Source organism: Abramis brama (genome assembly GCF_963993115.1).
Source record: "Abramis brama genome assembly, chromosome: 15".
NCBI classification, from domain to species: domain Eukaryota; kingdom Metazoa; phylum Chordata; class Actinopteri; order Cypriniformes; family Leuciscidae; genus Abramis; species Abramis brama.
In genome coordinates, this window is record NC_139977.1 from 30993642 (window position 1) to 31020595 (window position 26954).

At 34.9% G+C, this 26954-nt stretch overlaps 1 protein-coding gene across 1 annotated transcript in view; it reads left to right on the forward strand.

The window, feature by feature from the left end:
- The first annotated feature begins 1335 nt into the window (after positions 1 to 1335).
- atp8b1 (ATPase phospholipid transporting 8B1) overlaps positions 1336 to 26954 on the forward strand; it is a 37099-nt gene continuing 11480 nt past the window's right edge. Inside the window, exons 1-13 of the mRNA XM_084136999.1 lie at positions 1336 to 1453; positions 17054 to 17235; positions 17330 to 17427; positions 20580 to 20693; positions 21159 to 21257; positions 21368 to 21429; positions 21566 to 21638; positions 22366 to 22436; positions 23632 to 23714; positions 24064 to 24222; positions 24308 to 24396; positions 25226 to 25416; positions 25509 to 25717. Coding sequence (XP_083993125.1) covers positions 17067 to 17235; positions 17330 to 17427; positions 20580 to 20693; positions 21159 to 21257; positions 21368 to 21429; positions 21566 to 21638; positions 22366 to 22436; positions 23632 to 23714; positions 24064 to 24222; positions 24308 to 24396; positions 25226 to 25416; positions 25509 to 25717 — 1417 coding nt within the window. The 5' untranslated portion in view covers positions 1336 to 1453; positions 17054 to 17066. The remainder of the gene's footprint in view (positions 1454 to 17053; positions 17236 to 17329; positions 17428 to 20579; positions 20694 to 21158; positions 21258 to 21367; positions 21430 to 21565; positions 21639 to 22365; positions 22437 to 23631; positions 23715 to 24063; positions 24223 to 24307; positions 24397 to 25225; positions 25417 to 25508; positions 25718 to 26954) is intronic.

A 26954-nucleotide genomic window follows, 5' to 3' on the forward strand; every position in this document is an offset into this window, starting at 1 on the left:
TATGCAATGCACTAAAAAATTATAGCAAATATGTAATCATAAACACTAAAGACCTGACTTAATGTTACGCAAAGCTCCAAAATGTTCTTTGAGAGTATACAGAAACTTGCATAGGCCTATTTCTATCCAAATACGTTAGGCCTAACTTGTATTAAAAACGCTGTTGCACAATCATCTAATGTTCAATGTTTCCTAACTGTTTTCAGTATATTGGAATTTTACGTGCACCTTAAACACCGCATAGATTAAAATCCATTTAAAAAAAATGAAGTGAAAAGAAAAAAGAAAAAAAAGTGAGGTAACAGTTTCGTGTAAGACAGGCGTTGACCTCCAGAGGGCGCGCGCGGTTTCGATGGTTCAGAAAGCAGAATCCTTCAATGAGCTGCATTAGGACGGGTTTTTTTGGCTTATTGCAGGCATTTGCACAATAAAACTTGTAATCGTTTAGATATATTAACTCAAAATATTAAAATTAAGATGTTATAAATTAAAGTAAATCACACCTGATGGAACCAGCCAGACCAGCGTTGAGAAAAATAACAGTGTCACGTGATAGTCAATCTATGTTGGGTTTTATCTGCGAATAATATAATTGAGAAATTTTAATACCCATTGACTTGAAAAATACACAGTAAAGAGTTAAAACAAAATAATTATTTAGACCCATCATGCCTGACCGCTAAATAATCCGTCAGGACTAACATTATAAGTGACTTTTTTCTCTCAGTAGAGGGCGATAGATTTACATTTATTCGGGTTTTTACACCCTCCCAAAGTTGAGAACAGACATTTATAAATTATATCAGGCTATTAAAATAACTATTATATTTTTTTCTTATCTATAAACGTGTTTTTAGATCAAAACAGCCACATTTTACCTTTACATTTCATTTATATTTATTCAGGTTTTACACCCACCCAAATTTGGGAAGATTTTAAAACTGATTAGAAATTATCATCTATCTATCTATTAAAGAGCTCATTAAAATACTTGTATAGGCATTGAAGTTATTATTTCATTTATGTAATATTATCTATTTATGTGATAAATCTATATTTATGTGATATATCTATCGATACCAGGACAGAGACTGTGTGACTACAGCAAAAGGAGAAATTTCCCCGCAAAATTTGACAGTAAAATGAGTCACACCTTGCTTACCTGCGCGATCACGTGATCGCCGAGGAATGAGTTGCAGTCTTGGAGTGAGTCGGTGTAAAAAGGAAAGGGGGAGAGAAAAAAAAAGAGTAGAAAGCAAGCCTCCAACCATCATCCTAGTGTGTGTAGAATGGGTTTGTAGGAGTAAAGCTTCTCCTCGTCCGACCAGTTTTTCCAGTTTGATTGAGGACACACACACGTACAGCAGCTCATACACACTGACACGGAGCGAACATGGAGCAATAATACACACCAAACACCTTCAGAGGATTCACACACGTCGAGTTGAGATCGGTAAGTCATCTTTGAGTTTTAAGTTTTAACTTTTACGGCGTTTGTGTTCTTGTAAACGGTGTTTTGAGGGTGTGTCCCACCTGAGTTCCTCTACCTGTGTGTGTGTGTGTGTGTGTGTGTGTGTTTGGATGCACGACAGCAAGAGAAACTCTGCGTGTTTGTAATGATTTATTCAAGTTTATGCTTAGAACATGTGTTTAAACTCTCATAAATGCTCTTCAGTGATTAGTAAAGACACGATTGCGGTTGTAGCTGTTGCGGTTCTTTGGAGGTTGAAAGTTATTGATGTTTCATGTTCTTGACATCAACATTTGCATCATATGTATTATAGGTTCTCATAAGCTTTATTTTAGAGTTTGAACACCTATCACTGTAAAAAAAAAACTTACAGCAAGTCATTTTTAAATGTTAAGTTCATTGAAATAAAAGAAATTGAGTTAATACAATGAAGGGGATTTGATTAATCAACAGAAACTCATAATATTAGGTTATCTGAACCACATATAATAATAAGTTGATTTGACAAAGGAAAAAATGTTGTGATAAGTCATGATTTTTTTTTTTTTTACAGTGTAGTTAATTGTTCTGAGTGAAGAATCAGTTGAAAATATTTTTCTTATGCATATGAGAACTGATTATAAGCAAAATATCAGTTTTTCGTTTGACATTTGTGCACTAAAAGTATAGTCGTATGATTCATATTTATGCACAAAATGACTTGTCAAACATACTTTTATCAAAACATTACTTTTGTTTTGTCTAAGAACAAAAGCAATTCATTTTCACATGCAATTGTACACATTCAAACCAAAATGAGCTTATCATTTGTTTGTGTTTGGCTCTTTTGGACCCCACAAACTGTCCTGTAGTCAGAAATCTGATCTCTTGTTTTCCTCAAAAGGTCTGTGTCTTTCATGATAGAGGATTTAATTTCATGTGTTTCTGTAAGGCAATCTTTCCGTCATGTCAAGTCAGATGGGCAGGTGTCTTAATGTAGAGCGCATCTAACATGGCTAAACTGGTGTCAATTAAAACATACTAATGTTTAAAATGAGACCAAATTGACTTTATAATAAAAAAAAATGGATTTGTTACAGTTTGCTGTAATATTACTAGTTGCTGATTCTTATAATCAGGGTTTTTACTGTCTTGGAAATGTTAAAATTGTGATTTCCAGGCCTAGAAACTTCATTGAAATGAATAAAATCGTATATATTTCCAATATAGCGTGTTATGAATGCAATCTCTCTAAAATTATTTCTGAAAAGCCATTGCGAAAGTCTGGAAAAGGCAAGGAAATTAATTGTTAAATTCATAGGGAGTGTCAGTTTTAACTCTTGAATACTGGAGCGTGGAGAAACCGCTGAGAGCCAGTCGTATGTAAACCGGCAGACAATAAGAGAGTCGTCCTGTGTAAATCATCTCTGTCTGGGTGGGTTTCTTCTCTCTGATGAATGTGAGAATGTCTGGGCATGTTTTGACTCGATTGCGGCTCTTTTGAAATGTCCATTATGTTGCTGTATTTTGGTTAAGTTTATTTGCCTCGCAGAACTGGTTTCTTCAGTGTTCAGAAGGACTGCAAACAAACATTGTGAAATGGAGTGGGTGCAGTTTCTGTTGCTTTCTCTTTAAATTACCATTACAATCTACTACAATAAAGCATTTATGACATGCTTTAGTTTTGGAGATGTAGCAGATAAATGCACCAGACAATTTAACATTTTATCTAATGTGTCAGAATGGTAAATATATTAGTAGTGTTCACATGCATCAAACACATGTTGACTCTTAAAATGATCATGGTAGTGATTGTATTAGAGATGCACTGATATAGAAATTGGCTGAAATTATATTATATGCCATATTTTTACGGCTGATAACCAGTATGATGCTGATATTATGACAGCATGTAATTTAATGTTATTATACAATAAATAAATGTTTTTTTGATAATAAGTTATTTTAATTGTTACATTAGCCTATATAATGGTGTATAACAAGTATATAAAGTTGAATATAAAGACACTTTTCATAGAATAATTCAAGTTTACATGCTTCAAGTAAAATCTAGAATCAAAACACATTAATAAATGGTAGAAAAGATGCAAAACACAATAGCAGTGTTATATTAGTATCATTGATATACAGTTTTAGTTGATATTTTGTCAATTTTATTAGATCTTCTTGAAATTTGACTATATAGTTTTATTCATTTGTATTTCAGTTTATTATTATATAAATGAAAATGAGAAATGTTGAAATGTGTTTTATATTTTATTTGATTTCAGTTAACGTTTCTATATTATATCAACTACTGAAAATGTTAATGGTTTTAGCTAACTTGAGAAATAGTTTACATAGAATACTTGATGGTTAGTTGTGATTTAAATATTTTTGTATAATGATTTCTAAACTTAATTGTGTGTTCATCTTGTTGATAGATTGGTTGTTTTGTGTTGTAATGGACTGTATTTTTCCTAGCAGAAGCTTTAAGGTAATCCATCTAAGATAATAATCTTAGATCAATATTTATGTGCATTTATATGTGTACTTGGTAAGTAAGTAGCGCAGCTATCTTTAAAATATTGTCTTTGAACTTCTGTTTTTAACTCTAGCTCTGTGTATTTCTATGGCATTGCTGTCGAAGAGTAATTAGCTGGTGAAGAGGATTTACTTATTAGAGTTAATGAAAGTTATCTTTAGCACTGTAATGTTGTAACAAATGTCAGAGGATTTTAAAACGAGCGGTTCATTCATAAATCCGTAAGATCTTACTTTCATGCTGTGGAAATACAAACCAGTACTGGCAGTATTTTTATTTATTTATTAATTTTTCCCATAGGGATTTTAAAACCGTCTTTGTTAAAGAGTTATAAGCCATGAACCACGAGTTGAAATCACATCACTACAAACTTTGATTTGAAGTAAATAAGTATTTGAAATTCAGACAAAAAGACAAAGACAAAGCATTGTGAATGACATAATGGAATTAAAAACGATGGAGAAATATAAAACGACTCATTTACAAATGTTGACTATATGTATAAAAAAAAGAAAAATTATGCAAAATATGCATATGTACAAACATTTCAGTATTTTGAGAGAGACTCGATTACGTCATTCGCGGTGCTTCGTGGGAGTGGGCGGATCTTTTGGCGTGTTGCTTGTTTTGACTGTACAGCATTATGGGTAATGTAGTTTTTCCACAGTTAAACATGATTATTTTAAAGGCACACTGAAGTGCCTTGGGACGCGCAGCTTTGTATGATGCGTTGATGTAATTTTCACTGAAACAGGAAGCTGAGGCGACACATATTGAATGGCTCCTCCCCCTTTTCAAATAGCCAATAGCGTTTAGTTTACCTCACAGACCATGGAAGCGAATCCGAGCGCTGATGATACGTCGGATTCAATAGTAGAGGTGTGAATAAATCCTAGACATTTCATTCTTAATCAACGCACGGTTGGAAAACAGAATAAAACTCGAGCGTTTGAGCAACCGAACACACATCTCCAACCCATATTGCTCCGTGACGTGTCACCGGTCGCTTTGGTCAGGTGGTGTTTATAGCATAGGGGGCGGAGCTTTATATTATAGAGAGCATTTGATTGGACAGAACATGTGATGAGAAGCTAAAGTCCGCAGTGATAAAATAAAAATCTGTGAACCATTTTAGAGGAAGTTTTGAATGCTTATATCTCCTAAAGGTGAATTTTGTCATTGTTTTGGAAAACACCAGCTTATTCATAACCTTAAGGCAAACATATTAATGACTAAAAGCTAAAAAACTGACATTTTTTATATAATGCTGTCTGACGGCTTCAGCAGAAGCAAATACGTACTCACTGTACGGCTGTCTTTAAAGGTATATAAGTTATCGTTCAAAATCAATTTCCTTATGGAGAAGTTGAATGGAGTTTTTACTTGCGGAACCCGACTGTTGAACTCTATAGATGCAGGCCTATAGATAGATGCAGCGCTAAATGACTTCATCAGGTGTGATTCTTGAATCCTGTGTAGTTCATTTGTAGGTTAAATGCATTATTGAAACCACTTCACACAGAGTTTAGTTAGTTGTGACTCAAACGTCAAGTGCATGGTTAATGCATGGGGCATCTGTCCCGGAAGACCCCCGTCCTCACACATCTCCACCGTCTCCGGTTTCTGCTCTCGTCTTTCTCTATTAGGATACTGTTACCCATAGTGCTCTAGCAGGTATGAGAGGCCAAACACATGTAGTGGAGTGTAACACGACTCAATTGTGATACGTGGGAAAAGTTTACCTCACCTCACCTCTGTAAAATGTTGCTAAACAATGTGCTTTAGCGGAAGAAGAGGAAAGATTTCTGTTTTTTATATATTTTTAAAGTAAGCATGGAATCAAAATTTACCAGTTTACTTTCTGCATGCATGTTCTGGATCCATATTGTTATTGCAAAGAGAAAAAAAAAAGGTTGTGGTGGTAATTTTCCAGTCAATTTCTGATCTATAACACTGTAAAAGATGTCCACCTGTTTAGGGTAAGTTAACTTTAGTTGCTAAGTGTAATCAAATTGGCTGTGGAAGTCAACTTAAATTATATAAAAAGTTGAATCTCATAAAACTGACCAAAAATGTTTAACTGCTGTAATTATTTTTGATGAGTAATGTAAAAACATGAGTTGCCATGACTTATTATTGTTCTCTTTCTCCTGTTTTACTTAATAGTTTTTCCTGAGGGCACCTGATATCTAATGTAGTGGCCAAATGATATGGATTTTTAAATGTTTTATGTTAATGTCACTGTAAAAAATTACTATTGCAAATAGTTATCTCAACTTGCAGTATTAGAATAAATAATAATGTGTTGTTTCAACTTAAAAAGCAAGTGTTCATGCTGCCTTAATTTTAAGTTTATAGTTTGAGATATCTCAACTTTATTTGAGTTATCTCAACAAAAAACGATAAATTTTAAGTTAATCGCAACAGTCTTTTTTTTTTTACAGTGAAACAAGGTGAACGATAGTTTAGTTGCCAAATTGCTAAAATTTGATATTTATTTTGCATGCTTTTTCACTCAGAAATGTTTTAACATGGTACATTATGTTGCCGTTGGTGAACTAACCCAAGGAAGAGCTAATACTTCACTTGTGAATTGACTAAAATTGCAACGTTGCAGTAATCTGACGATGTTAACAATGTCAGAGTGTAAATAATCATAGTCATATCTACTAATCTGTCAGTAAAGACCATTTAATATAGACATTAGGATTATTATATATTATGTTATATGTTATGGCCTATAAAACATCGAAGCCTCTAAAAACCTCAGGTCTTGATTAAGTGAAATCAGCCATCAAAATGTTGAAACGTTCAGTAAAAATAATGAATAACTGTGGCTTATAAGCAGTGAATCCCTGATGATATATGCTTCCAATATCTATTCTTTGACGTTTTGTATTTCTGCTCGCCGTATTTATGTCACTTCTTTTCTGAGCACACTTTTTTTTTCTTCAAATTGAACACTTTTTTTTCAAAGCATTTCAGTGCACGGTTATTTAAAGAACGACATCTTCTTAATCAAATGAAGCCCCACGTTTTCCCCGTTAGCAGTCACTCATCGGTATAAATTCAGTTTAGTGCATAATAATGGTTAATATTTGTCTAAGAAAGTAGCAGAGAGTTGTAAACATGCCAAGGGCTCGAATTTATTCAAGACGTTTCCATTGGATCTTCTAGTGAAAGGGCTGATGGGTATTCTGACAGGATGATGCACTTAAAAAAATAAAGTTTTGTAAGATGCATTGGTGCATGAACTATACTTGCAAAGATTGTGAGGAGGTCTTGGTGGGTGTGTGTGTGTGTTGGATGTTGTCAGGGTGAATTTTAAGCTTTAGGAAAGAAATCTTACTAATCAGATCTCATTAAAAGTTCCATTACTTCTTCCAGATTAAATGAAGTCTAATGTGCTCACATTTGCCAAATATTTGTGTTATAATACGCTTCACGGCGCATTCAGGTTTTTGATGGGTTTTGAGAGTCTTACTCTTGTTGCTGTTCAGGTTGTGCTAGTAAAATCTTCTCTCCCTCCAACACAACACAAGCAAATCGCTCGCCAGAAGTGGAAGGATTTGAATTTCCTGACTTGTAAAGCAAATGGGTGAGAATTTGAATCCAGTGAATTGCAAAACTGATTTGCACAAGGCATCTTGGGAAAGTTTCCCTGAGTCACCTCTTCTTAGAACCATGTAGTGTGTTAAATGCTCTTTCGAAAGTGTAAAAATTAAACAGTTATTTACTCATTAATTATCACTTAAATCTATTTAATAACATGCAATCTATAAAACTAAGATCTTTGCTTGGTGAATATTGTGCTATTGTGAATATTATTGCGTTTATCCGCATGTTTTTTGTTGTTGTCTTTTAATCAAGTTTCTGTGTGTTTCCTATTGTAGCTTCTGCCTTTTAAAGTGGTTTGATGCAAGACATATGTTCTTACACCTAGCAGGTTGGCAAAGAAACTGTTGTGATGCTTGAAGCGTACAGTCATTAAACCTAAATTTTGTCAAAAGTTTGTAAAATCATTGTTGGTCACATTAAATTACAAACTATGAAACTATGATCTCAGTAGATAGCTATATGAATGACCTAGTTGAATTGAAAAATAAAAGAGAAAACCAAGATCTCTTAACATTTAAGCATTTTTGCTGCCTTTTTTAATAATTCTGCTTATATTATACAGGGATTTTTAAGGTTTTTTGAGGTATAAGGTGTCTTGGCACTCTATTTTACACTTATAATTTGGAAGATCTACTGGCCTGAGCACAAATTAACAAAAGGAAGCTTATTCAGGGGTCTTAAAAGGCCATTACCCTGAAAGTTTGATTTGATTTGACACTAAATGTCAATATTTCAGCTGGGCTCCTAGGCTGAAATCATTCAGGAGGTCCTAAAGAAGCTTCATGTAAAATTTGGTGCTTTTATCAACTTGGTAACGGTATTATTTAATATGTGCACTACCCAACTGGACTATTCAGTGTGCCTATATTTATGTAAGAATAGGTTTAATCAAATTCCCTTTCAGGCAAGTGGTTTCGGTGGCCACCGTAGCGAAGCTATTTTCTATTATCTACCTGAATACAGAACAGAATCTCCAAAACGTTTATCAATAATATTACATTTAAAAAACATATTTTAAAATCCCCAGTAAAATCTGCTAACGTTATGTTTCCATCCACATATTTTTATTTGAAACTTAGAACTTTACGCAAAAAATGATGGAAACTTTGCATGTCAATTTACATATTACCATAATCAAATGTTGTTTAAATTAAAGATCGATTAATCGTTAACCATAACCTCTTAAATCTGAAGCTGGGGCGCTTCGTGAAACATTAGTAAACCATAGTAGATCTAGGGCTGGGCGATATATCGCATGCGATTGTTATGCGCATCTCGTCAGTAAAGCCGGTTCCTTGATTAGTAGTAAATCGCCTTCACCTGCTTTCAGATGGAGCGGCATTTACAACACAGTGCCGTAGTTAACTGACAAGCTGAGCCATATCGCATTAATTATCGTAGGCGATACGTCTGAAAGCAGGTGATGGCGATTTACTACTAATCAAGGAACCGGCTTTACTGATGAGATGCGCATAACAATCGCATGCGATATATCGCCCAGCCCTAAGTAGATCACATCTTTATTTCAGAGCAGCTGGTCTCCAATGAGTCCAAAACACAAAATAAGACAATACGTATAGATCACGGAGTGATATTGACATGCGATCATGACGCAGTGTTTGTCAATGTCATTTGAAAGTTCAACCAGTGGAAACTGGGTCTCGGGTGTGGTGTGTTGGTAGTGGATAGAGACCAGTCACTGTTTTACAGCTGGAACACGCTTAGATTGGTTTGATCGCTCAGATTGACAGGTCTTGATTTATATAGTGATATATTGTCTGGCTTTCGGGAACAACCTTAGACGAGTCTAGTTCCGGCAGAAGAGTGACCTCTGACCCGACGCATGACGTATTGACGAACGGGGAAGCGGAGAGCAAAGAGCAAAACAAAACACCGGTCACGAATTAGAAATCTAAAATGAGAATTTTTGAAGAGAAATGTCTTGAGAAAAAGAGGAGCTTGAGTTTGTTGCCCAGCTCTATTAGTTTGAACCGCGAGAGACGTCTCCTCTCGCCTGAGCTTATGCTACTCTTACGTCATGCGTCGGGTCAGAGGTCACTCTTCTGCCGGAACTAGACTCGCGGACGGCCGTTACTGGAAGCCAGTGATTATAGTTCGTAAAGTTATAAATATGGATGTTTTTCTTACACAAACGCATGGCTTCGCTTCAGAAGGCCTTCAATAACCCCTGGAGTCGGATGGATTACTTTTATGATGGATGGATGCACTTTTTTGGGCTTCAAAAACTTTAAACTCTATTCACTCCCATTATAAAGCTTGGAAGAGCCAGGAAATGTTTTAATATAACTCTGATTGTGTTCGGCTGATAGAAAAAAGTCATATACACCTTTAGGATGGCTTGAGGGCGAGTACATTATGGGATTATTTTCATTTTTTGGTTGAACTATCTCTAAAGATTATTAGGTTATGTATGTTAAAATTACACATTTAATTTCCATCTTCAATAATGCCAGCATCTCAGGTCAATGTTTGATAAGATATGGAAATTTTGTATGCAATTAAAATAAATAAATCTTAAATTTAAGCATACGTTTTTCCCGTCAGTCCTGACGGCAGTGAGATGTTCGCAGAAGCGAGTTCTTCTCTCCTCTCAGGTTGCACAACAGCAGGTGAGCGTGATCTCAAAGGGATCCCTTTGTGTTGTCCTTCCCCTTATTTCCCGAGCCCATCCCCCCCGTGTGAAAGGGTTACCATAGCACGGCCCCGGGCGAGACTTTCAAAACCGTTTTTCCGAGACCAGAAGCACCTGCACACCTACAGAAGGTCTTTGTGGGCGTGGATGGTGGTTTTGCCTCTTCAATGGGAATCTTTGTTCTCGTCATCATGGAATTGGGAGTATGTGATGACGTGGCGTCAGTCGAGTCGGAGATCAGGATAGTCGTTCAGTGTCATTCACAGAACAGGGAAGAGTTCTCGATGGAAATAAGGCTTCAGGGACTTTTTTTCAAAATGCAAAACGCCCAATAAACAAACAAACTCATAGATGTAACTGATGGATTGTTTCCATTCTTAAAACATATGTTAAGAGCCAAAGGTCTCTAATTAAAACATTCCAGAGCTTCATGAAATGTCGGCATGCATTCAGAACTGACTTATTATATAAACTGAACATTTAATTTAACAACACTTAATTATTTAACATCAGCTGTTGTTAACTGCAAACAAATACATTTTGGAAAATAAATTATGCAAAATTGCTTGTTTGAATGGCAGAAAAACACACTTGTGAAGTGTGACGATATAAATAGCCAGCCAGACAGACGGCCGAAGGGCTTGAGTGTGTGTAAGTGGATGATATCTCACTCACCTAACGTGTTGTTCAGGTAATATCACACTGAAGGTATGTTGTTTGTATACTGCAGCTTTACGGTTATTGTTTGTGAATAGATTTAAAGGTTATACACGTCAACTTTAAATGTGACCCTGGATCTCAAAACCAGTCATAAGTCGCACGGGTATATATGTGGCAATAGCCAACAATACATCATATGGGTCAAAATTATCCATTTTTCTTTTATGCCAAAAATCATTAGGATATTAAGTACAGATCATGTTCCATGAAGATATTTAGTAAATTTCCTACCGTAAATATATAAAACATTTATTTTTGTGAGTGAATGCAGGACAATCGCGAATATAAATGGACAACTTTAAAGGAGATTTTCTCAATGTTTCGATTTTTTTGCACCCTCAGATTCCAGATTTTCTAATAGTTGTATCTCGACCAAATATTGTCATATCCTAACAAATCATACATCAATGGAAAGCTTATTTAATCAGTTTTCAGATGATGTATAAATAAATAAAAAATAAATCTCAATTTCAGAAAATTGACCCATGTGACTGGTTTGAGCAAAAGTCTGAGCCCAAGTTTTAGTTTAAGACCCACGTGATCTTATTCCTAAAAAACAACTATTCGTCTATATCTAGTGTTTTCAGACCTGTGGATCGTTTGCTTTGTTCCTGAAACAGACTTAATTTGTTTCATTGCATTTTCTTCTTGGTTCAGTTCACTTTCACAAGGGAACATTTCATAGCGTAACCAAAATGTGTTTATGCAGGTCACATGTGAGTAAGAGTTTCCTCTGCGAAATCCATCAAGATGGATTGACAAGTTCACTCCACAAACTTATGTGCGCTTTATCTGTAGCTGTCAAGAGTGACGTGCAAACACTTATATGAATGTAGCTGTCATTCCCGCTCTGGGACATGGATTGCCGGAAAATTCTGTCAATGTCGGGGAAAGCTAAAACAGAATTTTTCATTACAAATTATGTTTTCAGCAAAAAACAGTTTGAGTAAAAAGTGATCACCTACATACATATAGGTGAACAAAATCCATTGTTTTGTTCATTTCTTGTTTTAGTTTAGATTATTTTAATTCCATCCATCCATCCATCCATCCATCCATCCATCCATCCATCCATCCATCCATCCATCCATCCATCCATCCATCCATCCATCCATCCATCCATCCATCCATCCATCCATCCATCCATCCATCCATCCATCCATCCATCCATCCATCCATCCATCCATCCATCCATCCATCCATCCATCCATCCATCCATCCATCCATCCATCATCTCAATATGTCATGAACGTGTATTTAATGTAACATCAGGATCATTTTAATATCCATATAGCATCTCCAGAACCCTAAACGGCCACAAATATAGTTACTGAAGAGTGTTTTGTTGAATCTGAGATCCTTTATTTTGAGGAATGAACCATTTAGAGGAATAAAGCCTTCAGAGCTCAACATATGGAAACCAATGTAATTATTTGGTCTGTTAAAGAAAACCTTAATGAAATTCTCTGATTCGTCCGCTTGAACCCCAGAACATTTGTTTCTCTCAGACCTCAGCTCTTCATAGCTAAAAATGTCACGTTGCGTCACATACGCAAAGTCGTGGATAAACATGGGTGTGTGTTTTGCATGATGTGTTTCTTTCTCTTTCCGGGTGTGTGCTCTGTTACGCTCTTTACACAAGTTTGCGGGAGCATCCTGGTGGATTGTGTGTTTATTTCAGCATTGGTTATCATGCCAGTGCTTGATAGTTTCAGTACTGTGACTTTATCTCAGACTTTAAGATTATTTATCAAGGGTTACATTCAACAAACATCCTTAAGGACACAGTTGCTTGCCACTTCATATGATGATAAACCAAGAAAGGCATTGGTCTTTGTTGTTGGTAAATGTGTTAAGTCATCTTCAGTCATCACTCATTCATGTGATGGACAGTTAATAAATATTTAAAGAGGGATTCTTCTCTGATGTTGAATTTTTCCTAATTAATCTCTTATCAAACATTGACCTTAATGCCTGGCATCGTTGAAGATACTTTAGAGATGCTTGAGCACTCAGCTGGATGGAGAACACCTCAGTTTTTCATAAGACCAGAGGATCATCCTGTAATTTGTGGCGACATTTGCATCTGAGAAATGAAACTCATCATCCATTAAAGTCAACATGAAATCAGAATTGACCCTCTGACTATTTACTGTCGATTCTTTACTTTCTTAAACCATGTTCCTGGTGTTAATGTGAATTATTCATCAATGTATTATATTACAAAAACTTGTCTTGTTCACAATCTTTTATCAAAATGCAGCAACTTTCCTTTTTATCTGACATAACCAATATTTATATTTATGTAGCCGCAGTAAAGCCTTACTCGGATGGGACTAATAGTCCAGTCATTTTATGAAAAATGGTTGAACAAATTGCAACAGAGGCAAACTCAACTGATTTTGTATCCTCAATATGAGGCAGGAAGAAGTACTTTAGATACCAGCCTTTATTAATTATTATTGCAGAGATGGGGTTTGGGCCTGGGTCTGTGGGACTGTTTCTGGGGATTCACTTTTTATTTTGCCTACCTTTTGTCTTCTGCATTCTCCTTACCATTGTCTCCTGTTCTTCCCTCAGACTCGTCCCCCATAAAACAGTCCCACAGCCCCAGCCCCAAACCCCATCTCTTAAAAATGAATAAAGGCTGGTTTCTAAAGTACTTCTTCCTGCCTCTATGTATTAATGTTCATGTGTAGCCTAAATGGGTCCCATTCAAACCTTAACATTAAGTATTTTACTGTTATGTGTCAACAAGATTCAACAAGACATTTTCACCTGGCTAGACCCAATGTTTAGACCTGGTGTGGTATTTATGCAAATTAGCACATACGTAATTAGATTATGCACCGTATGTTAACAAACAATTTCAAAAAACTTGTAATACGTTTTTTGTTTGTCTTGATGTAAGTAATCAACTCAGTAATTTTCATGGTGATCTCTAAAGGTTAAATTTTTTACCCTATTCACGTAAGAAAAAGAATGAATAGGCGTATGAATAGGATATATTTGGGTCTTTTTCGAAACTTTCCCGTAATGGGATTCTTCAGGGCTTTTTTTTTCCTTACTCAGGACAAAATCAGTTGAGATTGCTTCTGTTGCAATTTGTTCAAGGTTGACCCCCATTTTGGCTTAAAATGACTGGACTATAAACAATGTTTGAGTTTGAATTCTTACCAATCGACATTTGTGATTTCATGTACATATCTGACGAACATATCTGTGTTAAGTACAGAGGTGGGAGTGTGTATTTTCTAGATAGGCGTCTGCTGTGCTTCACATATGACGTACATGTTTTTTAATTAATTACTTATTGATATAGCTGCAATTCATTATTAAAACCATATTTAAATAAACTTCACATGAGTAGCTGTTTATAATAAACCAACATAAGTGAGCAGAGACGTCTGGAAAAGTATCTGATATTAAAATGGCTCTAAAGATTGATATTAAAATTTGTCTCTATTTATCAATTAATTTTTTTCCGCCGGATACTGTCCGATACTGTAAGATTGGTGCACAAACGATAGCTCAGGTAGGTCAGAAAACACACGAGGAGAAGCATTAGTGTAATACAGCATCAGCACTCATAGACATGCGCATTCGGACAGGATTAGATTTCTCAGAGAGAAACTCTGTTGAGTTTGCCGAAAAACAGTATAGGCGATTTGCCCTGAAATTGTTTGCGGAGGTAAAAACACAGACAAGGCAGATTCGGACAGGATTGAAATCACAAAGTAGTCCTGTGAAACATGAATTTCTCTAACTGTCCTCCATGAAAACTAGTCCCGTACGAATAGGGCTTTTGAGAAACCACCCAATTAATTCCCTTTTGCCCAACAATATATTTTGTTATTTTTCTAGAAAGCTGTTTCACTCTCAAAGGCATCACATTATGAATGTAAAATGAGTTGTGAACGTTGTTGACCTGGCATTTGTTCCATAAAAGTCGTTCTGTGTTTTATATTGCATATTTATAGGCATTCCTGGAACACAAACGTCATGCTTTTGATTTCCAGAGAAGACATAATAAAATACTAATAAAATATGTCTTGAAAATATGTAAAAATGTGAACGTAGCACAGTAGTACAAGTCAAAATTAATGACATTATTTTTTTTATGGAAATTATAAAATAATTATAGTAATTTAACTTTTATATAAACATATTTTTATCTATCTTTTAACTTTTTTTTTTTAACTTTTTTTTTTTTACTGGAAAAATGTCTGAACCACATTATAGAGCCATGACATATTTTCTGAAAATGTTTAAAATGCTATTATTATTAATAATAATAATCAATTATATTATTCAAATCTACAGGTTTTTTTTTCTCAAATATTTTTAATTTTCTTTTGAACAAATTTAAATTGAACAGACAAGAACAAAGAACAAAGCTCAGCACAACATAGATCTGGACAATATTCAGGACATATGACACAATACAAATAAAAATGGCTAATCTATAGCGATGCCATTCAATATGGATGCAACGGTAGAGTTGGTAAAGCGAAGATAAGGAGTCCAAATATTTAAGAAACGTCCTTTTGTAGAATGGAGAAGGCAAGTTAAGTATTCCAAAGGAAAAAGCTCCATGATGAGTTTATGCCAAGATGTTTTAGACGGAGGTTTGTCGCTGATCCACGACAGGAAACTAAAATCTACAGTTTCAAAAAAAAAATTCTAAACATATTTGCTTAGGAGCTGTGTATATTACATTTTTCCATATGAAAATGAGTGACATCATCTGACCCGAAACGTGTGTGTGTGTGTGTGTGTGTGTGTGTGTGTGTGTGTGTGTGGAGGGAGGGTGGAGTCGTGTGTAACATCATCTGTGTTCGTTTATTTGACTGGAAGGTTTTTTATATTGTAGATGAAACGTACTGATATCATCAGAATATTCTTTCTCCAGTAGCACACCGTGTCCTGTAAAGCGTCGCTGTGTCAAAGGTCAACTCTGTTTTGTACCTGTTTTTTGTGTACTTCATTTCATAAGTTGTTCACCTGAGCAGTTAAGTTGTCTACTGATCTTCAGAAAAATCCATCACTAACTCTTTCCATCAGTGACTGTATGATATTGAGATCCGAGGTATTCATACACGACTATTACAAAATGTGCAAACATTTGTAGATGCTCAAGAAGATGTATATTAAGAGGACAATATTAAGAATCAATCATATGAAAACTTCTGAACTGGGTCTTTTGTGTAAAGTCAGTTATTATTTTGTCTTGTGGTCTAAATCTCTGTTATGCAGAATAGCTTATTTTAAAATAGCAGTAATAAATATTTTTAATAATAATTTTTTAAAATTATGAATATTTTGCAGGTTCTGCAAAGGTAAACGTATGACCTCAACAGCATGTATATAATGCTGACTTTTTGAATTACTTTTGGTGCCGTAATTTAATTTCTTTTTCTTGCTTGAAACGCATTAAAAAAGGAATAAAAAATCATCTTATTTAAATCTAATACAATTTCATTACAATTCGAAGTGAATATTTCTGAATTAGCACAAATGGCTTCTGAATTCAATTAAAAACCTTTGAATCATTAATTAAATCAAGTCTTACCAACCATTGCCCTGCCAAGTTTTGGAAATGCCCCCACAGTCAATTAAAATAGTTTAATTAATAAAGATTAATAAATCCATTTTAACTGCAACTTCTAAACTGCATTCAAAAAAATTCTTCAATAGTTTCACTTTTATCCATTTTTATTCACATATGTATGGACATCACGTTTAAAATAAACAACCAATGAACTTTAGTCTTAATTTGTTTAATGGACTTTGCAGGAACACATTTTTTTTTTTTTTTTTTAATAACCTTGTTTATGAATATGATGATTCAGAAATAACGACAGTACTGAATAGTTACCATAAATGCATTTATGTATTATGCAAGAATAAATTCACACTGTTGTAGCTTTAGTGTTACTACTGTGTGTAGTGAAAAATCTGTATGTTTTTCTGCAAGCCAAATCATTATTTTAACACGCTGCAGCACGACACGCAGATCTGTGGATTATTAATGTATTATTATAATGTGATATTTGTGTGTGTGCAGTGTGACTCTCAGGATGAGTGCTCGACAGCGGGCAGGTTCCCAGGATTCCCTGGAGGAGCCGGATGATGAGGTGATGCCCTACAGTGACGACGAGACGGACGATGAGTTGCAGTCTGAAGATGACCTGGATCGGGCTGAAGACCAGCTACCAGAACCAGAACCCAGACCCGCTCCCGCTCCCGGTGAGATGAAGACCCATCTGCATGCTGGAAAACTCTCCTGTCAGAGCTTGTTTTGTGTTCTGATTTAGTTTCGTTGTTCTCTTTCTCCTCTCAGAGGCCGGTTGGACCATCCGAGCGAATGACAGGGAATACTGCAAGAGACCCGAGTTTCAGAAGAAGGTCTTTCTGTGCATCAAGAAAAGCAGATACTCGGTACGATTTTTTTAAAATGTTTTTTAAAGGGGTGGTATAATGCCCTTTTCACAAGATGTAAAATAAGTCTTTGATGTCCCCAGAGTGTGTATGTGAAGTTTTAGCTCAAAATACCCCACAGATATTTTAATATAGCATGTTAAAATTGTCAATTTTTGAGGGTGAGCAAAAACGCACCGTTTTGTGTCCGTCCCTTTAAATGCAAATGAGCTGCTGCTCCCGGCACAGGGGGCGGAGCTTCAACAGCTTGCACTCACACAGACACACACTGAAAATTTCAAAAACTTTTAGCCTTTTATGTTCAAACTGAAGTCAGACAATAATAGAGAGACTCAAGAAGAAGTGACAACATGTAGAAGCAACAGGACGTTTCTGAATGGTTAGTTGATGAATTTATGTATCTTATGTGTAGTTATCTTCTAGTCATTGATTAGCATATTCTGTCTTGATAATCTATAAATCGTGTTCGGGGGCGGGGTTTATGTAAATTTAAGGGTTGGTGATGTCACTAACGCGGGAGGAATGTTGTGTAGTCTCTACCAGCCGTTTGTTGTAGTCCTTAAAAAGCGATTTCTTTAAAAGCAAATATCTCCCTTTGCTCTGAACTTTGAGCGTTGTAACTTTGCAGATGTTGTTTATGCTCAAACAGCAACATTACACACTAACTAAAGTTAGAAAAGTGAAATCATAATCAGCCACCCCTTTAAGAAGTTTCTTCTGCTCACCAAGGCTGCATTTGTTTAATCTAAAATACAGTAAAAAGAGTAAAATTGTGAAATATTATAACAATTTAAAATAGCAGTTTTCTATGTGAATATATATTAAACTGTAATTTATTCCTGTGATCAAAGCTGAATTGTCAGCATCATTACTCCAGTCTTCAGTGTCACATGATCCTTCAGAAATCATTCTAATATGCTGATTTTGCTGCTGAATAAACATTTTATATTATTATGCTTAAATTTTGTGGAAACCGTTTTGTACCGTTAATGATGCTGAAAATTCAGCTTTGCATGACAGGAATTAAGTACATTTTAAGATATATTAAAATAGAAAAACGCTATTTTACAGATTGGCTGTAGTTTTGATTAATAAAGTAGCCGTCGGTCCCTAAAAGCCTTTGAAAGACACTAAACTCTAGAGATTGTCCTGTAAATAAATACTGTAAGTGTCTTCAGATTAAAGCATCTGATAATGATTTCCCACAGCTTACTAACACTAAACCGTTTAGACCACAAACAGTGTTTTGAGCGGGCAGATGTTTTCGTCTTAAACTGCAGAACCTTTAAAGTCAATCCATACTTTTACCATGAACATTATTTTGATATTTGTTTCCTCTAATACAAACTGTAAAGATTTTGTATGACGTGGTCAAACCAGAATTTCAAAAGAAGATTAATGTTTAGATTTCTGGGAAGGAAGCGTCTGTTCTTCTTTTGTCAAATGTTTAATTTGTTTAACGGATAAATCATGAATCACTTGTGAATTCATCCGAAAAACAACAGTGACAATATCACATTGTTTAGCTTCAAAGGTTATATATCTTCTTATTGATTATACTCATAGCTCAAAGTTGTACTCATGAGTGACATTGCAAAATGGTGGGAAAAAAATAGTATTTTAAGTTAGTCTCAGTATTACACAATACTCTGAGACCTTTTTTCTTCTGTTGTATTTTCGGTTCATCAAACGCCTCCAGGAAACATCCAGAAAAATAAAAGTGACACGTCATGTATTTAGGTCATAATTCGTCATCATGCTGTTATCTGTTATGATGTGTTAAACAACCCTAAAACCTTCCGGATGGGGCTTGGCCTTTATTACGGCCTAAACTGAGAGATTTTATGCTCATTTTCTTACAGAATTTACTTGTTAAACTCGTTGTAAGTTGTTGCTTGTTTAGGTTCTGTGGTATAACGATGATCTTAGACTGGAAAAACGAGTCCTTTTGGTGTCAAATGTCCGGAGATTTGCTGTGTGTCGTGAGATAAGCGGCGGTGACTTTGTCTTGAGGTTGAAATGTTGCCCTGCGAGAGCATCCAGTCAGATTTTGATGTGTTTTTTTGATTTACATGTATGTAAAACAGTTGGGTTCGGTCAACGCTTGAATGTTGAGTGACAGGAACTAAAGTAGAGAAAGAATGAAGAATTGTGACAGAAAAATGAAAGTGCGGTGCAGAGACACTTTGAATTTTATTTTGAGAAATCTCATGATATTTCAGAAATCTCATGAAAGTGCGCATTATTTCACAACTTCAAACTTATTAAAGAGCCTTGGGTTAAATTAGAGGGCATTTTCCTTTATGAAGTCGGCGTCGTGAAAGGGAAGTTGCAATCATCTTTTCTTCCCTATTGTAACGTATATCCGAGTGAAACGGCTTCTCAAACAAGATCAAATGTGGGCGGAGCTTGATTTTGTCTATAGGGAGTTGATTGGATGTGGTTGTGGGTTGCTATTGGTGGATCTCATGTGATTGACAGGTTGCCCCGCCCTCGCGCATGTAAACGTCCTCAGAGGAAGATATTTTGATTCAAGATTACGAGGCACATGATGTGCGTGGATAAATTATTTATAATAAACACTGCAATATTCCTCTGTTTGGATTTCATGGTGAATTTAAAGTTTTCTAGGAAATTCTGATATTTTATTCTACATTCTGTAGGTAATGTTTTTTATAAAGTGATTTTACTTATCATCCTATGTACCTCTTGAAAAAATGGCATTTTGTTTGAAGAAACGTCAAGATCTGTTTGTAAAACACTGGGGCAGTTTCCTTTCATATATGGGTATAACAACAACAGGACAAAATACCTAAATTTCATATGACTTTAAATGGCTTTTTCTTGTTTAATCTGTTTATGGTTTATTAGTGGCACTGTGGGAGGGAGGTTTGGGGTGTGATGTAGGGTTGTGATATGGAAAGAATTATTCAATTTGTATTTTGTATTGTTTTGGGGGGTTTTTTGAAGAAAAAACCCAGTAAATATAATGTTAAAAAACAAAACAAAAAAAAGAAGTGATTTTACTCCATCTGAGGTGAAGTGTCTCAATGGTGAGACAATCAATCCTTGTGGGGTGAGAACCTGCAAATTTTAAGGCATCCATTTTTATACCAGTTTCTTGAATTTCTTTTCATTCTTTTCTTTTCAAGGACAATGCAATCAAGACCTACAAATACAACTTCTTAACCTTCCTGCCACTGAACCTGTACGAGCAGTTTAAGAGGGCGGCCAACCTCTACTTCTTGTGTCTGCTGATCCTGCAGGTATGGACCGACAAAACCTCACTTTTATCACGAATGGGGGTTGGGGGTGTTTGGCTCGATGTCATGGTGCAAAGGACCCTAGGTTGATTTTACTCCGAACCATCCCTCTAAGTAAATAATTAAACATGAAAAATGTATTTGAGCTGAAATATTTTATTTGCTCATTAAACACAAAGCATCCCACAAAGAAAAACAGTTTCTAGCAAGAAGCATTGAGCCTAAACGAACATACAAATTCACACAAGATGGACATTTACGGGACATACGTTTTTCGTTTAACTTATTCAGAGAGCCATGGAATAATTTTCGACAATGTCCTAACTGTGTTAGACACTCAGACACACACATGCATGTACACATATGCAGATGTACATGACATGTATATCATCTCAAACACACACATATACGTGAACATATATATGAACTTAGGATGTGAACTTCAACTGGTGTGTTTTAATGTGTCAGATCATTCCTCAAATCTCCACGCTGCCGTGGTACACCACCCTGGTCCCGTTAGTGCTGGTGTTGGGCATCACCGCCATTAAAGACCTGGTGGACGACCTGGTGAGTCCCTGCACGTGTTTACTGATGGAACGCTTTGGGTGAAAGGTAGCCGTTAATTGACGGGTCGTGGTAATGGTTTCTGTCATTTGATATGTTTCTCTGGTTGAAAGGCGCGACACAGGATGGACAAAGAAATCAACAATAGAAGGTGTGACGTGCTGCTCAATGGCAGGTAACACAAAACTTTAATCTGCTTTAATACTGGAGTACATGACATTAGTGTTGATGTTTGTCAGTGAATAGTTTAAATAAACAACATTTTTGGCATTAATGCTCAGATTCAAAAATTCAAAATTCTGATTTGTCAGATTTGAAGAGACCAGATGGATGTATCTACAAGTTGGTGACATAGTCAGACTAAAGAAAAACGATTTTATCCCGGTAAGTTATTTTTAATCTTTTTGCCTTCCCGTTGAAAGATCCCCCTGTTTTTATTTTATTTTATTTTATTTTATTTTATTTTATTTTATTTTATTTTATTTTATTTTATTTTATTTTATTTTATTTTATTTTATTTTATCCCACAATCTTAGAGATTCTCATCTGTTGCAGCTCATAAAAAAATAATAATAATAATTATGCATTGAAAAAAAAAAAAACATAAATTTAAAATAAGTTTAATTAACCTTTTCTTTCAAAGGCACTTGTAGGTTTGGTGCATGCCATATTATATATAAATTATATCTTGAATGAAATATGTACTTATAAATAAAATAAAACTATATAATTTAAAATATTTAACTGATATAATTTATAGTATAATTTTTACAATATTTATAAAAACTTTTTAATTTTAATTCAGATATTTTAATGCTGAACATATTATAATATTACTGAAATATCCATTGAAAGAAACCCCATTTTAGTCAATATTTTAATAAGGCGCTGCTCGAGTTATGTTTGTTCCAGGGCTTTTCCTGTTTTTATGGATTTAAATCACTTGAGTATTAATTTGCTTTCATGTCATGTTAATGCTTGCATTTCCTTCATTTTACAATTTTTTTAATCACATTTTTCAGTTTTTTTATTCTTCCAGTCTCTTCATTTATTCATCTGAGGTCATTTTTATGTTCATTTCTCATTTTCATTTTGTTTCGACCTCATATAGGCCGATATTCTGTTGTTGTCCAGTTCAAACCCCAACAGTCTGTGTTACGTAGAGACGGCGGAGCTTGACGGGTAAGAGACCACAGTAAACACCCAACACAACCGTACAGTGATTGTTAGATCAGTTTATTGGATCTATAAATCACGCTACTGCAAACATCCACACTTATAGAATCATTTCTGAAGACACAATGTTCGTTCACATGATAGTCATAATTGAGTTGTTCTGGCCATAACCATATATGCATACCTTTCTATGCCTTTAGTTTTGTTTTATTACATCAGTCCAATGAATGTTTGAACAGTCATTTATGTGTTTGGACATTGAGTCATAAAGTAAATTGTGTAATGGATATGGTATTGATCTGTTCAGTCCTAATACACTTCATTTTGTCTTTCACATTCAAAAGACTCATTATTCAGTTCCTGGGTTTGTCTATCTGTGTACTTTTTCATAAATACTTAACTGATATAATTAACAATATAATCTTTTATTTTTTATTTTAATTTAAATCGTTTAATTCTAAGAGTATTATAATATTAGTGAAATATGTACTGCAAGAAACTTGAAATATATCACATTAGTCTGTATTTTAAGAAGCGCCTGCTAGAAATATTTATGTTCCAGGGGTTTTTACTGTTTTTATGGATTTAATTATTAAACATTATTGATTTTCATTACACATACATTTGTAATTGTTTCACACACTTTTAGGCAGTGTTTCTAATATTCCTTAAGACTATTTTATTTTTATTTCTACTTGCATTTTTGTTTATTTAGTGTATTCATAGCTTTATTTATAATATTTTTTTATTTTATTTATAGAAGTGTATTAATGTATTGTTTTTATTTATAGAGAGGGCATTTATAGTTTATTTATTAATTATTTTTATTTATAGAGATTGATTTGGTTTTATTTATTAATTTTATATGTAAATAGAGAGGTTTTTTAACTTATATTTATAGAGTGCATTTAAAGTGTATTTATTTATTAATCTTATTTGTTGAGAGCATAGATTAATGTTTTTTTTATTTATAGGAGGCATTTCCTTGATTGATTGTTATTTGCATGCATGTTTATGCTTGCTTTTCCTCCATTTTACATTTCCATTTGGTCTTTCACATCCACAGAATCATAATTGAGATCCTGGGTTTGTCTGTCTGTGTACTTTTTCATTGTTTCATAAAGGAGGACGGGATGTTGTCAGATGGCTCATATTAGTGTAGTTAATTAATCGTTGTTTGGTCTTGGTCTTGTTTGTCCAGAGAGACGAATCTGAAGTTTAAGATGGGTCTCAAGATCACAGATGAACAACTTCAGAAGGAGGATCAGATGGCTCAATTTAATGGTACGTACTGCATGAGAATGACTGTTTGCACTAATAATATGAGGTTCAGAGACTGAAGAACAGATGATTTGTGTAAAAGTAGTTGCATGATTGTGCGCTAATGCGTTCACTTGCATAAACACGTGTTGGTCTTAAACCCTGTCCTAAACTGGTGCGGCTCGCGAATTTCCAGCATTTTTCTCTCCTGGCCGAAAACAAAATGCACTAAGCAACAGAATGAGTGGAATGGGATTTTGAGCCAACCAGATTTAGCAACCAAGCTACTGACAAAGTTATTGTTTACGTATAACTATCCTGAGAATGGACAGTAGATATGAAAGATTAATTTCTTGTTTTGCGTCTCTCTCAGCGTTGATTAAGTGCGAGGAGCCCAACAACCGTCTGGATAAGTTTTTGGGAACGATGATCTGGAACGGTGAGAGTTACGCGCTCGACCTCGACAACATGTTGCTCAGAGGATGCAAGATCCGCAACACAGAAATGACCCACGGGCTGGTCATATTCGCAGGTCAGAGGTCAACACGCTGACCAACACACACTCGCGGTTCAGTGGTGTGTTGCTGTTTTTATAAAAGCTTTGTTTCTTTCTTCAGGTAATGACACTAAAATCATGAGGAACGGCGGGAAGACCAGGTTCAAACGCACCACAATAGACAAACTCATGAACTACATGGTCTACACGGTGAGATCTCAACTTTACCATTTCACTTCTTCAGTTCAGTCACATTTACATTTTCTTTGTTTTTTACTCACCTTAAAACATTTTCCTTATGAATTTTATTGACAATATTGACATTTTACTTATTCATAGAGAATGTTTTTTCGTATTTCTATTTCTATTTATAGACTCTTTATTTTTTATATTTTTTTTAGAAAGTGTATTTTTAGAGGTTTATTTATTTATTTATTGGGAGTGCATTTGTAATATTTATTTATTCATTATTTCTATTTATTAAGAGTCCATTTATAATGTTTTATTTATAGAGAGTGCATTCATAATTGTATTTATAAATTTTATATTAATGCTTTATTTATATAAATAATGTTTTACTTTTATTTTTAGAGTACATTTTATTTTATTTATAGAGTGTATTCAGTTTTATTTATTTTATCTATTCATTTTTAATTGAGTTTTTTTATTTCTGTGTTTTTTAAAAACTTTTATTTATAGACTGCATTTCTAGATTTTATATATTTTTATTTATAGTTAATACATTCATGAAGTTTTATTTATTTTATTTGTTATTTTATTCATAAAGAGTGCATTCTTAGTATTATTTATTTTATCTATTATATTTTTATTGAGGTTATTTATTTGTATTTATGTTTTACTTTTATTTATAGACTCCATTTCCAGAGTTTTTATTTATTTATTAATCTTAAATAGAGAGACTACATTTATAAAGTTTTGTCCATTTGTTTTTATTTCTAGAGAGCACATTTCTAGAGAAGCATTTGCAATAAATCCGTTATCATTAATATTTCCATCGCTCTCTCTTTCTCACTGGCAGATCTTTGGGTTGCTGGTTTTGCTGTGTGCGGGTCTGGCCATCGGACACACGTACTGGTACGAGAGCATCGGCTCTAAGGCCTGGTATCTTAAAGACGGCCTGGGCTATTCTTCATCTTACCGAGGGTTCCTCAGTTTCTGGGGCTACATCATCATCCTCAACACCATGGTGCCCATCTCTCTTTACGTGAGGTACGATATCAGTGCACAACACCAGTCCCTGAGCACACAGACGGCTGTTCATCAGATAACTCATTCGCTTCTGTTCCCTCCTTGTCCTTCAGCGTGGAGGTGATCCGACTGGGCCAGAGTAAGTTCATTAACTGGGATCTGCAGATGTATTACGCTGAGAAGGACACGCCAGCCAAAGCCAGAACCACCACCCTGAACGAGCAGCTGGGTCAGATCGAGTACATCTTCTCCGATAAAACCGGCACGCTCACTCAGAACATCATGGCCTTCAAGAAGTGCACCGTTTCAGGACGCACTTACGGTGAGGGCTTCGGCAAACTGCTAACCTTGTGAAAAGAGACCGTTGGAGCTTTTAGAGAGCAGATAGGAACAACATAAGTCCTGAAATGCTTCCTGGGGAAGTTAAACGGATCAAGCTCACTGTACCGTGTGATGCGCAAATATCCAAAGCTTCTAAGTGATCAAACTTTGCTGAAAACATGCCTTCTGTCGTCTGATGGACAGTTTAGACTTTTTTAGCAAGTCATTTTAGTATAATTGTAAAGACGTCCAGCTTCAGCTCATGGTTCATGTGTCTTTTTGCTGTGAAATCTTGACTGATTTTTTATAAAGTAAACTTATGAATAACTTTGACATTGTTAGTAATATTTCAAGACATGAACACCTACTAGACTGAAGCAACTTAGGTTTACTTTTTTGTTCAAATGTGAGTCTCAAATATGATCATCAGGCTTTTGAGGAAGGTTTATTTCTTCATCTCTCAATCATCATTGTATTGCTTTGCATTATGCGTTTTAAAACGACAGAGCTTTGATCATAAAACTAAGCATTTAAAAATCATCTTACTTAGACGTATTTTTAGCAGATATACAATAACGACTGATATTTAAATGCAATTTATGTAAGTAGTCTGTTATACTGTTATAAAGATCTCATTAATTTACATTACAAGCTAAACTTTTTGATCATATAAATATTGGTATGAGGTTTTATTGGTCAAACCATTAGATGTGTGTAAAGAGCTGATACACATGTTTAAGTGTTGAAAATGTAATGGGTCGAGTGTGAAAGGCTGTAGTCGTGCCCGATCACGTATAATCCTTCATGCTTGATACAGCCCTGATCTCTGTCCTCCTGTGATTCGAGACGCGTGTAAATGTGCGTGTCTCTTGTTGTGCTGTTGTCTCGCGTGTGTGTGTGTGTGTGTGTGTGTGTGGTGATACGGTGTGTGATTCTACGCTTTAGTTTCACAGAGGTCAGGTTTCTGTGGTTGGGTACAGCAGAAGAGTTTAAAACACGCTGACACCTTCGACCTTGCCATTAAATAATTTAATAGCACTCCCTTTCCATAATCACATCACATTATTAGAGCTTTATCGTTAAGGCAATTACTATTGCTCATACTTATAAATCCATAACAATAAGTGTTAAATGAGTGCCTCCTATTTAAGACAGCATGTCGAGTTCGTTCTGTGCCGTCTGCTTTATCTTCTAGTGCTATTTAAAGTGCTATTTTGTATGTATTATTGTTTTGAATA